Source organism: Lepisosteus oculatus, chromosome 3 (assembly GCF_040954835.1).
Source record: "Lepisosteus oculatus isolate fLepOcu1 chromosome 3, fLepOcu1.hap2, whole genome shotgun sequence".
Classification (NCBI taxonomy): Eukaryota; Metazoa; Chordata; class Actinopteri; order Semionotiformes; family Lepisosteidae; genus Lepisosteus; species Lepisosteus oculatus.
This window is the reverse complement of record NC_090698.1, coordinates 21,141,124-21,155,983: the sequence shown is the minus strand read 5'-3', so window position 1 is coordinate 21,155,983 and position 14,860 is coordinate 21,141,124. Positions and strand designations below refer to the sequence as shown.

General features: G+C 38.4%; 1 protein-coding gene across 2 annotated transcripts in view; it reads right to left on the bottom strand.

Moving 5' to 3' along the window:
* The window catches only part of ctif (CBP80/20-dependent translation initiation factor), a 139,844-nt gene that overhangs the window by 24,300 nt on the left and 100,684 nt on the right, over positions 1 to 14,860 (bottom strand). For both annotated transcript variants that reach the window (XM_015340089.2, XM_015340094.2), the window contains one exon: positions 3,926 to 4,081. In XM_015340089.2, the coding sequence (XP_015195575.1) occupies positions 3,926 to 4,081 (156 nt within the window). The remainder of the gene's footprint in view (positions 1 to 3,925; positions 4,082 to 14,860) is intronic.

Sequence of the window (14,860 nt, the reverse complement as noted above, 5' to 3'; positions counted from 1 at the left end):
CCTGGAAAAGATCTTAGATCATTTAGCCACTAACAATAGGATGGGCCAAATGGCCTCCTATCATCAGAAAGTTTGCTCATTTCCTTAATGTATTTACACTGGACTCTAAGAGATTAAAACTACCTATTTAGCTACACAGCTTTTACTTCCATGCTTTGTGTGCTTTAAAATTTTTTTCATTGGAAAACAATATTGACATGCCCTTACTGAGTTACAGTTACTAAGCCTGTCTCACCTGAGCCTGTAGTGGCATTTTTAAAAGTCAGATTGTGACATGGTCTTGCAAGGTCTTGCAAAAGCATTGTTTCACCTAGGAGTGTCTACTGTGACTAATCAGTTTAATTAGGATTAGGACACATAATATGGTGAGATGTAAATTGGTTAATTTGTCGATCACAATCTTCATCTTTACAAAACACAGCGATGGGGAAACAAATGATCTGTTCTAAATTCTGAACTTTCTATTAAAAGCTGGAAGCTAAGTACTGCATAAGAAATAAATAATTACTGGATTAATACCATTATCTCATTTAAGAGAGCAACACTACATGCTAATTCACTCTGGCCTGCTGCTGTACATGCTTGAAAGCAAGCTAACTAACCAGAAGCACCTGGCTGGATGCAGGGAGTCCAATCCTATAGGGGACTGCACTGTGCAATTCAGTAGCAATATTCTGCTATCAGACAGCACTCTGCTATCTGGAACTCATTATGGCTTATCCTGTGCAGAAGAATATATTGAGGGGACTCTGGTGAAGCAGGTGGGAGTGGACACATTGTTTGAACTGCACAGAAGATATTGCTGTTGCTCTGGTATTTATCCCAGTTTCAAACAGAGAGGCAGAGAACCTGGAGGAATACCCACCCCCCTCCTCCCCCCTACATCATCTGCCAATTAAAGAACTCAGTGCAACCAGAATGTCAGGTGCTGGAGGAATGGAAATATCCTGAGGCGCAAGACTACTGTTAAGTCTGTAATTAGAATGCTAACAGCAGGATCAAGCTGGGGAGGGCGACTGCGTCTGCATCCGCGGTTTGAACATAGAGGTATGGGGGTGGGAGTGGCTGGCAGAGGGAGTGACTGCCAAATGTGCAGAAGGCAAGAGGGAGACTGATTGGTGCGTGGGTGGCCAGTGGTAGCAATCTTTAACCATCGTCAGCTTCAATGTGCCTTCAATTAAAAGCAGAATGCCGCAGAAGATTTTTTGGGCCACTTATTCTGAAAAGAATGAAGAAGTCGGTTATCATTTCCAATCCCATATGACGTTCCACCATGTGAAAATATAACGGAACTATCCAGGTTTCTCACACTACCATGTGCGTCTACAGTAGAAAGGATTAGCCTACTGTGCGACGTTCAAGGGGAAGATATAGAGGTACCAGTTAGTTTTTGCCTCCTGTTTTTATGCCAGGTGTTGATATGCACACACATACAACTTCTTTTTCAATGGTAACCCATCTGAACACAGCAGAGCTCTGCATCATCTGCATAAGAGAATAATATCACCCTTCAAGGGAAGGATCAGGATACAGAGACAGTATTAGGATCATTAAAACATGACAGAGATCGTCCCTCCAATGGTAGAGCAGTTCTTTTTCATGACACTGAAACTATGCCTGTGCAAGTAAGATTTTTCAGCATTTTTACTCCATTAATAAACTCCAGAGAGTGAACGCGACGTCTCACAAATCAGTGCAACTGATTTGTCCTACTCATCCACTTGAAAATATTTTTTTTTGACAAACTCATCCAGAATCCCATCTTCTGTACATCTCCTGAAAGGAGAACATGCTGTAAAGGTTTGAAAACGTGAAAATTTGGGTATTTGATTGAAAAAACTGAACATTGAAGGGACAAAACATCTTTACATTTGTAGAACAGAAAGGGATACGGTAAAGGCATAAGAACGACACAGGCTGCATGCTGCACACTATTAGAAAAAACAGCTTCCCGTTCAAATGTTGTTTATAATTCAAAGTCATTTACTGGACACTTCCCGTCTGTCCCTTTTGAGTGTTTGAATAGACATTAAAGAAAAAGTACAGGAATCTTTTATATTCATCTGATGCCAGTAGAATACTCGCTGTGATCAGTGTCTGTGTGGAGGAGGTAAGCTTGTTACAATCTGTGAGTGGGCGTATTAGTGTGTCGACAGGCCCAGTAGACTTTACGTGGCAACAGAACTTGTGAGTAGGTGGGTGTCACTTAGATTTCACACTTTCGGCTGAGAGTTCCTTCTACAAGCATTGAGAAGTAGTCCACAGAGAATGTACTGCTTCAGTTTATAAAAAAAAGTGTAGGATAATTTAAATAGCTGTGTGCAAGTGTAAATGCATGTGTGTGGGGGGGGAGGGTGCTGTCAGACGTTTAATTTGTACAATAATCTGTATATTTTATAAGTTAACCAATGAAGAGTGGAAACACTTGTCTAAATCAAACTTAATTCTCAGCGTGAGCTCTACTATGAGAACGTAACAACTGCTGGGAAGGTTACAAAAAAGAAAAGGGAACTTGTAGCTAATTTCAGCCTTTTCTTCTGAATATTTGTTATGGCCTCTCTATATGAACATTTACATTTTTAAGGAAGTGAAATCTTTTTTATAATTCAGGACCCATAGTCATACAGGGTATATTCTATACAGCTCTTTAAATATAAAAGAACATGATCCCCCACAGATACTACATAGCTTTTCCACTAATCCAAGACAATAAGGGTGAAAGGAAAAAAAATCTTCTTGTTTCTATTGTGGTTCCAGTAAAAGTCTCTAGCAGGAGTATGGGGTGAGCCAATGACTTGATACAGGCTATACAACTTTGCCCATGCCTGAATGCCCAGTGGAGGCCCAAAACTGATTGAATTGCTATTGTGTGACTTAGTTTAGGGATCCCTGTGTGTAATGCAAAACTGACCCCACAAATGTATTGGTGGAAGCTGCACTGACCCTGGCTCTGGCTTCTTCTGCCTGGATTCTGGAACATTGTGTAGCAGGGTTGACTCCAGTTGGATAGTACAATATTTGAAAAGTGGCATATGAAAAGTGAAACATAGCAATTGTAACCAAAAAAAGCCCCTATCAGGAAGATGAAAAAGAGCATTCCCTTGGCTTACTGCCATTTATATGACCGGTGGTCAAAATTATGATGTCACCCTGAAAAGCAGACATAAACCGCTTTTTGCATCACTGGAATTACCCTTCCTGAGAAAATGAAATCCACCTAATACTCCTTATTTTGCTGTATAATGCTCAAATTTTAGTAAAGTGCCAGCAATCATGAAAAATAGAAGGTTAATTATGCTAATGTATTTCATTATTATCTTGAGATATGTGTCTGATTTGAGATATGTGTTTAACTTGAACAGCTCCTGTCCTTTTACTGCAGTTAGACTGTATATACAGTAGTATGTGTACTACCTCTTTTGTTACAAAAGCACAACAGTGCTGCTCACCTACCATAAGGGCCTTGTGTAGTGAAAAACTGAGTAATACCCTTATTTGTCAGCTGATCTTACTTGGGCCTGGAACAGATGTGGTGGTAAAGTGTGTGAGGAAGAGATCCTCACTCCTGCTAACTTGTGAGACACAATGGCAGTTGGCTTAGACCATCACATCAGAATTGAAGTTATGGTGGCATGGTGGCACACTCTGGGGCCCTGGATTCAATTCTGGAGGTGCTATGTGTGTGGACCTCCCACAGTCCAAAAACATACTGGTAGGTTAACAAGCTTTGAAGAAAAGTGTCCCTGGTGTGAGTGCCCATTAGTGTCTGTATGTGCCCTGCAATGGACTGGTTAAAATGGTTAGAAAACTGATGAATAGATTTGAAGGCTCTAGTCATGGTGGATTTTAAACTGCAGGGTTTTTCAGGATCAAGAGATAGTAACACTGGTCAGCTGAGACAGGTGTGAAAACTGGCTACACTCACCTCCCTGAGACACGTATAGATGGGGCAGACCAGTACCCTGAAGGGCTCCCCTGCGCTGCTCCGCATGGTCCCGAAGACCTCGCACAGGAAGGTGATGAAGCCCAGCCAGCGTTCCACGTCTGACTGCTGCAGCTCGTCCCGGCGGCTGAAGTCCTTCTGGAGACGGACAGACAAGACAGTACAGTCAGCCGTGCCACAAGATCATAGAGCAACAGGCCGGAGGAGTTGGCAGAACCTCTGCACCTCCCCCACCCTGGCCTTTTGGATCATGCTTGCTTTTGTATTTCTGTCACTGCTCAAGCCTTTCTTATTGCATTTCAATACACTGTCACCACAGATGGGAGCTTTAAGATGAAAGAATCTAAGAAGCTGACTGTAATCAGGTTTCCCAAGCAGTGGTGCACAGTTGTTTTGCGCTGTCAGGATACTACAGGTTAGTCATCTAGGTTAATGTTAGGTTAGTGCAACAGCTCCTACGTCGTCAACAGGACCGCAGTGCATTTGTTGCTCCTCTGATCAGTGTTAACTCTCCTCACAGGCACTGTGGGGCCTGGAGTGTGTGAAAAGGTCAATGGCTCTGAAATACGAGCCATTATGTCTGAGAAGCACATCTGCCTGTTCTTGTTATACTCCAGTAGATACAGGAAAGCAAACTCTTCCAAATTCAAATTATTTTATAAGTCACTGGAGATTAAAAAAAAAAAGACAGGAACAAAGAACTGATGCTGATCTAAGTTTCTGCTAAGGAGTGAATAGGTAACTTCTCTTTCTTAGTGCTCATTACATCTGTTCTGAGTTAAAAACCATAAACATAAACCATAAAACTTCCTATCGTCATTGCCAGGCTTTGGACTGGTCAGTCTGGCCTGAAGTAAAGCACTGTCCTAAATGCCTTTTTCATACTCTCAAAACACGTTTGTGGAGTATGGTCAACCACATCTACTGAAGTGTGAATATAGCCTCCTTTTAACTATGAGGTGAAATAAAACAGGGGTATTAAGTGTTGTTTTTTTAAAATGAAACAGGGGTATTAAGTGTTGTTTATCAAATGTGCTCATAAAAAAATAGAGAAGCAAAGCTATTTAAAGAGACACCAGACCTGAGGATCAATCAGAAAATCAGAAAAGGCTTTTCAAAACTCAGTTAACTCAGGTGATGAGGAAAAGAAAAAAAAAACAATTGTTATTACTAAAAAACAGACAGAGAAAACAGGAAAAAAAAACCAATTAAAACGGGTTGCTTTTGCCATATGACTCCTCCACACTCACTACTCCATGGAGATGTATTTTGAACACTGCTGTTATGACAGAATACTATATTTTTCTGCACATGGATTTTGATTTCAAATCTTAAAAGTTTCAATATATTGCAAAGGAACAAGTAATAGGTTTATTCCATGCTGAAAAGAGAAGAAAGAAAACACAATGTTTCAGCCGTGGAACCTTCATCAGTACTTGCCCTCACAACCTGAAGAAGGATCCATGGCCGAAACGTTGTGTTTTCTTTCTTCTCTTTTCAGCATGGAATAAACCTATTACTTGTTCCTTTGCAGCCTACACATTCTGACGCAGCTACCCACCTGAACTGTTTCAATATATTGTTCACTTTGAGATATTCATGGAAATTAAGAGTTGGTGGTGTGATTAACTATTATCTGAAGACAGACTCAGCTCTAACAAGTGACAGACAGAAAATGAGTTTTGGCCACAGGATGTCTAGTTTAGTTTAGGGCAACATACTGTGTATGTAGTGGTGGTTTCTTCTGCTAGCTAGTCTGCACGCAATGTGAAGAAATGCATGCAATGAGCAAGACTGATCCAAATTAGATCAGTACTTTCAATCACCAAACAGACTGAGATTTGAGATATGTTTTTCTTTTTGTTTCCGTTACTTAACCCCAATTTATGTCTGACCTAGTGTCCACAGCTGCATTGTGCAAATATTGGGAGTTTTTCTATTCATCTTTATTCATTAACAAATAGCAATAGATATGCAGTGAATTTGTAAAAGGGAAGGAATTACTGATCTGCCAAATTTAATCTAAATTTGAGCCGATTTTAATTTTTTTTAACCTTAAAGAATGTTTCAAAGAAACAGCTATAACATATACTGCCTATTACCACGAAACTGAAAGTTCTTTGATTGTCTGAGGCTGACTATACTGTACATTAATTTAATAATGTAACAAGATATACTTTTATTTTCATTTGTCTTTTTACTGAATATAACCGGAAAAGACAAATCATTGTTATAAATAACATTTGCATGAACAATAGATTCGACAGCAGATCCCTGTGATATCTGTGAAGTTTCTCCCAACATTTCAGGATGAGGCTTCAATGTTTCAGTTGCCATTAGAATAATAATCTCCAGTTATCAAGCAGAAATCATCCAATCATGAGTAAGAAAGCTGAAGCCTATTGTGGTCATCCCAAAAGCTTGCTGACATTAACTGAGCAGGTGCACTGGGCAGAAAGCCTCTGGAGTAACATGGCAGGTGAGGAACATATTTGGTCTGTCTCTTTTGCTTCGGTTGATGTTCCAGTAGTACGATTAGGCTCTTCAGTGAAAGAAGTCATATGCAAAAACATATTACTTTAGTGCTATAACAGGGTCAATGAACTACCCAAGGATCTACTTTGTAAACAATACCAGCAACAACAAAAATGTAGTATACAGCTCCCTTTGTCACTTCACAAAAAAGCTGAACCAAGTACAACCTTTTCCAAGTATGGCATTTCTGCCACAGGACACAGGACTACAATAAGTGAAAAATTGGGGTTAAGACGTGGGATAGCATTTAACTAGGGCACATTGTAATGAAAGTACTTGCCTCTGTTTTAAGAAGATGAGTGTTAAGAGGGAACAGAAGCAAAGCAAAGAAAAGGGACAGATTATTTACTTTGAAAAGAATCCAAGGAAATGAACCCCCAAAACGTATGAATGTGGTAAATATTTTATCCACCAGTTAAAACAAAATATTAAATTACTTCTTCACTGTGTGGTCTGCAAGAAGGACATGGATGCAGAGACAAATCTTTACTTCCACCCAGTTTAGGTGCTTAAGCTCATGCGCTGAAGGAACTGGACCAGTGGAAAACCTAGGTCTGCTGTGACAGACCTCCCCTGTGGAGTGTGGAATTCAGTGGGTGTTTTTCTGTGCTTAGCTACACTCTCTCTCACCACATCCGGAGAACACAGGCTCACAGCAATGGGGAGAAATCCCGCGGACAGCCCTGTGAAGCTTTCGTGTTAAGAAAAAAAAAGTACAGAAAAGAGAGACAAAAAAGAATGGAGAAACAAAAACACACTGCGTAGCCAGCCACATGCAGCCACAAGTGCTACATTGTCAGTCTGGAACAACTTTAGTCAAAGAGGGAGGTTCAAAAGCTATTGTTTCATCTCCTTGAACAGATCTGAACAGCAGTCCCACTGGGCACTGGAGTACACAAGGACTGACTCAAAGCCTACCTGTGCTGGACGCTCAAAGAGCAGCAAAATCCCAGACAACACGTACAGGAGTAATGAAACTTGGTGGCAACTGTCTTGTGAGCTTCCTTTCAAGGCAATCTGAAGCGAAGCTTTTCATTTGCTGCTGTCAATATCCTGCATTCTGAAACTGTACAGCATCTGTATTCTTAACATTAGTTTTATCAGCTTGTTCCTCCTACACATCCTGTGCTACAGATCAGCACAAGTATCTGAAAACTTGTCCACCTGCCAGCTTTTTCATATTTTTTTTATAAATCAGTTATTATTAATGAGAGAAATTAAAATATAGCTAAAAGGCCAACGAAGCATCTGATGAAATGGATGTTTTTTTTATTCAATTAAAGGATCCAAGTATGTTTTGAATTATTCTGTTATGGATTATACAAGTTATATTACCTAACAAAACAGACACATATACTATTAAACATGTAGATAATTTTGTTCAAGTCCACAAAACAGTGGTGAAAATGCATTTCTAAAGCTTGAGATACTTATGTCTTGCAAGGCTGACCAACCTTCTTAAGAATGTTTCAGTTTCATTCTTCTTTGCTCGTTATACCTCTACCACTCACTATACCTCTCTTGTTACTTAGGAAAGATATTAGGCTTTGTGTAGCTAAAGAATGGATTTCTGTGGGCATGTCATTACTGTACCATGCCAAAGAATATAGTACTATCTGAACAGAAAAGGTTGAACTGAGGTGGTGTAGGTTAATTATTAACACTCACAATTTTGCTAGCTAACTCGTTTCCTTGTTTTTCACCAAAAAGGAGTAATTCAACTATTCTGGATCTTTAGAAACTGGTTATTTAAATTGAATTCCATTTCATACCACACCCCCACAGTGATACAGGCGATTCAAGACCTGCTAGAGCACATGCTGTGAGCCTCTTCTAACTCTACAGAATCAAAATGCAAACCAGAGTGTTTTTCGGGCACTGGTGGAGGAGCTCGCGCAAAACAACAACTTGGCCATATCTTTGCAGCAGATTCATGTTCTTGAGCAAGTGACACAGCCAAGAGTTGAACTGGAGATTCCCAATCTGTAGGACTGTGCCATTAAGGCCATTAAGCATTATACCTGTAGGCTTCTCTAAAATATCAACCTCTGTAGATTTGGGAACAGCTTACTTTCTCAAACTTTATTATTATTAATTTACCTAACAGTGATAGAAAACAAAACAAGTTGCTGTAGCCCTTGAGGAACTTGAGGTGATGAACAGTTATAAGAAATGAGGAATCATGTGGCAAATTTCCAAGTAATACAATTAAGTTTCAAAAATACAATTTTGTATCTTGCAAAGGAACAAGTAAAGATTTATTCCATGCTGAAAAGAGAAAAAAAGAAACATAACATTTTGGCTCTGGAGCTGCCTTCTTGACCTGAAGAAGACTCTACAGCCAAAATGTTATGTTTCTTTTTTTCTCTTTACAGCATGGAATAAACCTTTACTTGTTCCTTTGCATCCTACGCATGCTGACACAGCTACCTACTTGAACTAATTTCATATCTTGTTGTTAAACTGTACACTTAATGCAGTTTGTTTAAAATTACCTTGCAGATATCACTGAAGCTTTTTGTTATGATTTCCAAAAACTCCAGTTGAATAAAGCAACTTGCATCCCTTTATTAAAGCATTCAGCTCCTCTTTTGCTCCTCAATTCTTTATCTTGTGAAGTCATTAACAACTGATTAAAAAATAAGCAGGAAAAACATAAGACTCCAAATACAGTACATAAAGTACTTCATGTTTAATGAACTGCATGCAACTAGGAGAATAAAGACAGAAGTTTCACATTTATTGGATGAATTAGGAAAAACAAAACTTTTAACAAATAAAACACTGTACCACATCCCCATGAAACAAATCCAAAGTCTCTAGTGGAGCATTGAGCTGTACTGCCCTACTGCATTGTTGTAAAATGAAATCAAATCCCTTCCAGTTTCCAAGAGACAAAATTCAAACTGCCCACAGACGCTTCCCTAATTCTGATAAACAAGTGTCATGAAGGATAAATTAGAACTGAGCTATTTGCCCTACAGTTTGGAAGAAAGAGGCCAGAAACAGAAAATAAAAAACCCTTATAGAGAATAGAAATTAAGATACATCTGTATGAAGGCCAAAATCAATCAAGTAACACTGAGGAAAGACAGAAGACTGGCTATCAAACACTATAAAAAGCATCTTTAAACCATAGTCCGGTATTAATGTTTTAATTTTCCATTATTTATTACTTTGTGCAATCCAGATGACAAAGTTTCTCCACTACAATTAACTGTGTGCACTGGTAGAAAAACATATCTGGGTTTATCAATATTAGTAACTGCTCCATAATGTGTTAACTTGCAGTACTGAAGAACTATAGAATCAAATAAAACTAAAGCACGGATGCTTGAAACATATGTGAAAATTAAGAAAAGCAATTAAATAATACATACAGTACATCGTCTCCAAAACAAGAAAACCCTTCACAATAAAACAGACAGTTTTCTTTAATCCTTTGTAACAAGTCCTCCCCCTTCAATATTATGCAGCAATAGTAATGTTGCTGGTGGTGACAGCAATGGGGGAAAGAAACACAACTTTTCTTTAAATCAAAAGAAGTTTGAAAACATTTTATCTTTACAGTCTAGGGTTGAGGCTGCTTTGTGGCTGAACAAATTTGCTTTTTATTGTGTCAAGAAAATTGTGATTAGAAAATGTGTATCATAAAGCAAAAGGAGATTTTAAGAAGTTACAGCTGAAGTGAAAGGGAAGAGCTTCTTTGTAATATTGTTACAAGCAAGAGTCACAGGCAGACTCCAATAGATTAAAAAATAAATGGAAAAAAGAAATGAAAGCAAGCTTGTTGCCTCCATTAACAGAACAATGGAAGTCCATTCACATTACAAAAAGGCTGTCAAAACTTGGATCTCCATACAATAGCTCTCCAAATACTGAGCCTGTTTTAAAATTTCTTTAAAACTTAAAATTTCTTTAAAACACCACAACCTGAAGATTTAAGAAATTGTTAATCTGATTCAATTAAGACAGGTGTAAGGTGATTTAAGATGTTAAGGGCAGGGCTGGGATGACCACAGGGTCTTTCACAACTAGGACTGAGGCCCTGGTCATTCCGGAACATCAGAGCAAACACAATTTGCCAACATGACATAAAGCTGGCAGAGAAGAACACTTCGGCAGTTTTTCCACAACTCATGAAACTGAAATGATGTTCTTATTACTTAAGTAAAAAGTCCCCTAAATATCGGAAGCCGTCTGCTAGGTAATCTGTGTTAGTGAAGATACATTTACAAACTAAACTGCACGTTATTTATTCCCAACCTGAAGTCCAGCCAACACTTCAAGCTATTTTTATATGTAATAAAATTATCAGAGTAGTTCTCCTCTATTGGTGTCATATTATAGACAGGTAGGATGCTTCTATAGCTTTTTGCTGAACTGTGTACTCCATCATTTCCAACTCTAAACCTAAACTGCTTTGATGGACTTTATTTCCACAGTTTTTATCAGTATTCCATTGTAACCTTCTTGTTTGTAGGGATTATATCTTTAATGCTTTGGAAAACTTGAGTTAATTTTGCTGTAGAGTAGAGCACTTGAAAATGGGTCTATAAATGGACAAATAACAGAATCCCAGAATTTAAGACTTATTTTAAAATGTTTTCAAGGCAGAGTTCACCCTGTGCACACAAAGAGGGAAGAGCCAGCTGGCTCCGCAATGAGGATAATAATTGCACCCATCAGAATGCAACACTTCCTGTGAGCTCCACATTCTGTACGCCAAGATACAACAGTGTAGAGGAATGATGGAAATAAGAACAGCGAATTACAAATAACTGCGCTTGCATCAGCAGAGAAAAAAGAATGGGACTGCACTTGCTCCCACTGCCATACTGTCACCTTAGCAGCTCCAGCAATATACCTTGGGCATACTTCAGTGAAGTGGTCTGTGTGGTATATATAGAAAAAACATTTTACACAAAGCATTAAAAGCCAATGTATTTCTATAGAAAATGTAGGTAAATGTACCTGTTTGGACTACTGAATTATATCACTGACAGCGATAAACATGAGAGTAACTGAATGATGCATGATTACTTAACCATCTCAGTAGTGAACAAGTTGAATGGACATAGGAGAAAAGGTGATTTAGCCTGTTGAATGTTAAACTTGGTGAAAATCAAAACAACACAGAAAGGAATCAATATGCTTCACATATCAAATGAACAATGGACTGTATCACCCCTAATCTGGACAGATTTATTTTAATAAACCCAAAACTAAGGTTAACTTTCCTCTAAAATAGATCTCCACAAAGATCTTATTCACACTATTTCCTTGCCTTTAAAGAAGGATTTACTTGGTGGTATTTCCAGTTTTTATCTGTGGACTAATAATTGTACATAAAGGTATTATCGTTCCCATCAGTAACAATTTTTCCAAATGACCGCAGCAAGGACAATTAACCACGGCATCAACATTGACATCAACCCAACCTATAGCTGAAAAATACTTCTTGCAGTGAAAACACAATGAAATATCTAAATGTAAATGTTTAGTCTCGCAGCAATATTACCTTGATCCCAATATGAACCCTACTGTGGTAGAGATTTTGATTTCAATATTTCCAGATTTGGTTTAGCTATTGTCTTAAATTAGTTCTCACTTGAAAACACAAAATCAAAACAACATCAATGTTTTATTATAATACCATGCTTATCCTAATAACAAATCCTAATTTGGACAGATTTCTATTTGAATAAGACCACCATCAGAGTTAGTGTGAGCTTTCCTCTCAAATTAGATCTTTAAAAAGATTGGATTCACATCATTTTATAACCTTTAAAGAAGCTTTTAATACTTAGTGCTGTTTTTTTTATTGTTGACCAATATTGAACATAGTTCCAGTAGTTTTACTCCCATTAGTAGCAATTCCTCCAAATGAACTCAAAAGTATCAATTTGAACTTTAACCCATCTACAGCAGAAGTGACAGCTTATCTGCACAGTACTACACTGGTCAAGTGCTGGGAAATCACTGCTGCCCTTCCTGCTGTTTCATCCTGACATGACAAACTACAGATGAAAAATACTTCATTATCACTTGGAAAACATGACCACAACGCCAAACAAAATCAATGTTTCATAGTAAGATGACTCTGATCCTAATTGCAGCAGGAAAACATGCTTGTGTAACAACAGCCTTCTTGCAAGATGAGAAGGTGATAGTTTAACAGTGAATGCCACTATCGCCACACCTAAGCCCCATTGAAGATGTGTGGGATGAGCTAGGATAACGTGCAACATCTAGGGCTCAGGTATGAGTGACCAACCACATGCTTGTCCAGTCTCTACAAGAGGAATGGGACAGAATGCCAGAAGACTGCATCTGCAAACTATTGCAATTTTAAAAGTGATAAGCTTCATTTGACGCTCAGTATAGTTCCAAGAGGAATGAAAGCAACCAATTAAATTAAGTCAACTAATTAAAGTAATACAGGACTTGGGAGAGGGAAAAACACTTCCTTGGAAGAACAGACAGTAACTGCGTATGGAGAACATTACACAAACTCCAGAGAGCATTTTACTCCATTTCTAGTTCATCTAGGGTCACGTGAGCTGAAAGCCGACAATACAACATAAGCCCCTAGCAGATTCAGAGACAACTAGAGAGACAACTGAATCGACACATCAGGTCCTTACATCTAGAAAAGAATTCTGCACACAGCCAGCCAAGGAATCTGAGAATTTTTTAATATTTAAAAAAATATAGTAGGTTTTGCTGCAAAGAAGCATGACGACTGTTTAGGGGTTATTTTATTTACTTGGATATAATGGCATAACTAGGAATAGAGAAGATAAATAGATTTGGCAGACTAAAGAGAAGCAGAGATAAAGTGTTAAGTTGCTGATGTGCAACTGATGCGTATGGTAAACGTTTAACCCAAAAGGGTGACGTACCAATGTCACGTTATTAATAATTCACGTTTACGTGCTTTAAGCAGTTTCATGTTTTTGTTGCAATTACGTCTATTATTTTTGCAGGGCCTCTCGTCTTTTCTGCGAGCATCACTGCTGTGACTGTCACTGCATATGCTCGGTGGCTGTGCAGTCGTATCTGCTCATGTCCTTGAGAAAAAAAGAAACACAAATCGCACAATTGTGAAATAATCAAACAGCCATTAAGAGATGTATAAAAAGGGAAACAAAGCTTGTGAAAAAGAAAAAAAAAAGTTGATCTATATTCAAGTTGCTTTAGCGTAATAAAATGCATACTCTATTATCTGCACAAATCTGAGCAAACATTTAGTCTTGCTTGTTTACCAGCCGCTGCTTAATTCAACACAGAGAGCAGTGTAAGAACAGAGAAACTGAGATAAAAAAGCACCAGCTCTGCTGTTTACGTGCTTTCTGACACCACAGTACTGGCCGCGACAGATTCAAGTGCGAGTCTGCGAGGGGGTGCGAATGCAGAGCCTGGTGCCAGACAGGGAGGAAGTGCAGAACACCACTGGGGAAAACTGACAACGTGACACAACAGTGAGAAACAAACGCCGCACTCACTTCCTAATAGACACCGACAGCACTTTGCAGGGAGCTGTGAAACTTCAGCGGTGTAGACAGACGGGCTAACCGCAGACAGGAGGTCACAGATGGGGTGAGCAAGACAGAGTAAAAAAAAAAAGTCTAAACATAACTGCTGTGTTTGCTTGTTTGATTTCTCATTTCTATGGCGATAAGCGTTAGAGTGTGAAAGACAAACCACAAGACACTTCTAGCCGACTCATCTTCAGAGGTTCACTATTTTACAAAATTAGCCATTGTGCCTATAATTAAGTTATTTTTAAAATAATACAAAAATGACTTTTTATTGGTTTATTTTACACCACTTAAGATCAACAAAAATTATTAAAGCATGCCTGTTTTTTCCCCCAAACAGAAACACTGCACAAAAACACTAGTGGATCAGTACTTGGAGTATTTGGAGACCATAATTCACAGAAATCATATGAGCTGTTTATCCAAGCTTCCAGCTCTCTGATGGCCATTGATCTTACCTGGCACAAGTTACCTTGCAGCATAATGTCTATGGCTTGTCTGCCAAAGTTAAACAGCTTGTTAAAGTACTGCCATATCTGTTGAAATTTACACATACATGTGAAAAAATAGACTTTCAAATAAAACAAATTGGTCTTTCATGGTTCATGGCTTCATATCCAGTACATTTGAAAATAAATTACCAAAATTCTTTATGAAGTAAATATCACCACAATATTGTCTAATCCTTCCTGGAATTAGCTAGTTTTATTGTTCCAAAGTACTTTTCTCTGTCAAATCTATACTAAATGTTTTCCATTAAATGCTCTGATATTTGAAAAACCTTTAAATAAACAGTTTAATGTTTTAATTTCACTTTGGTTAAAATGTGCCGTTTATC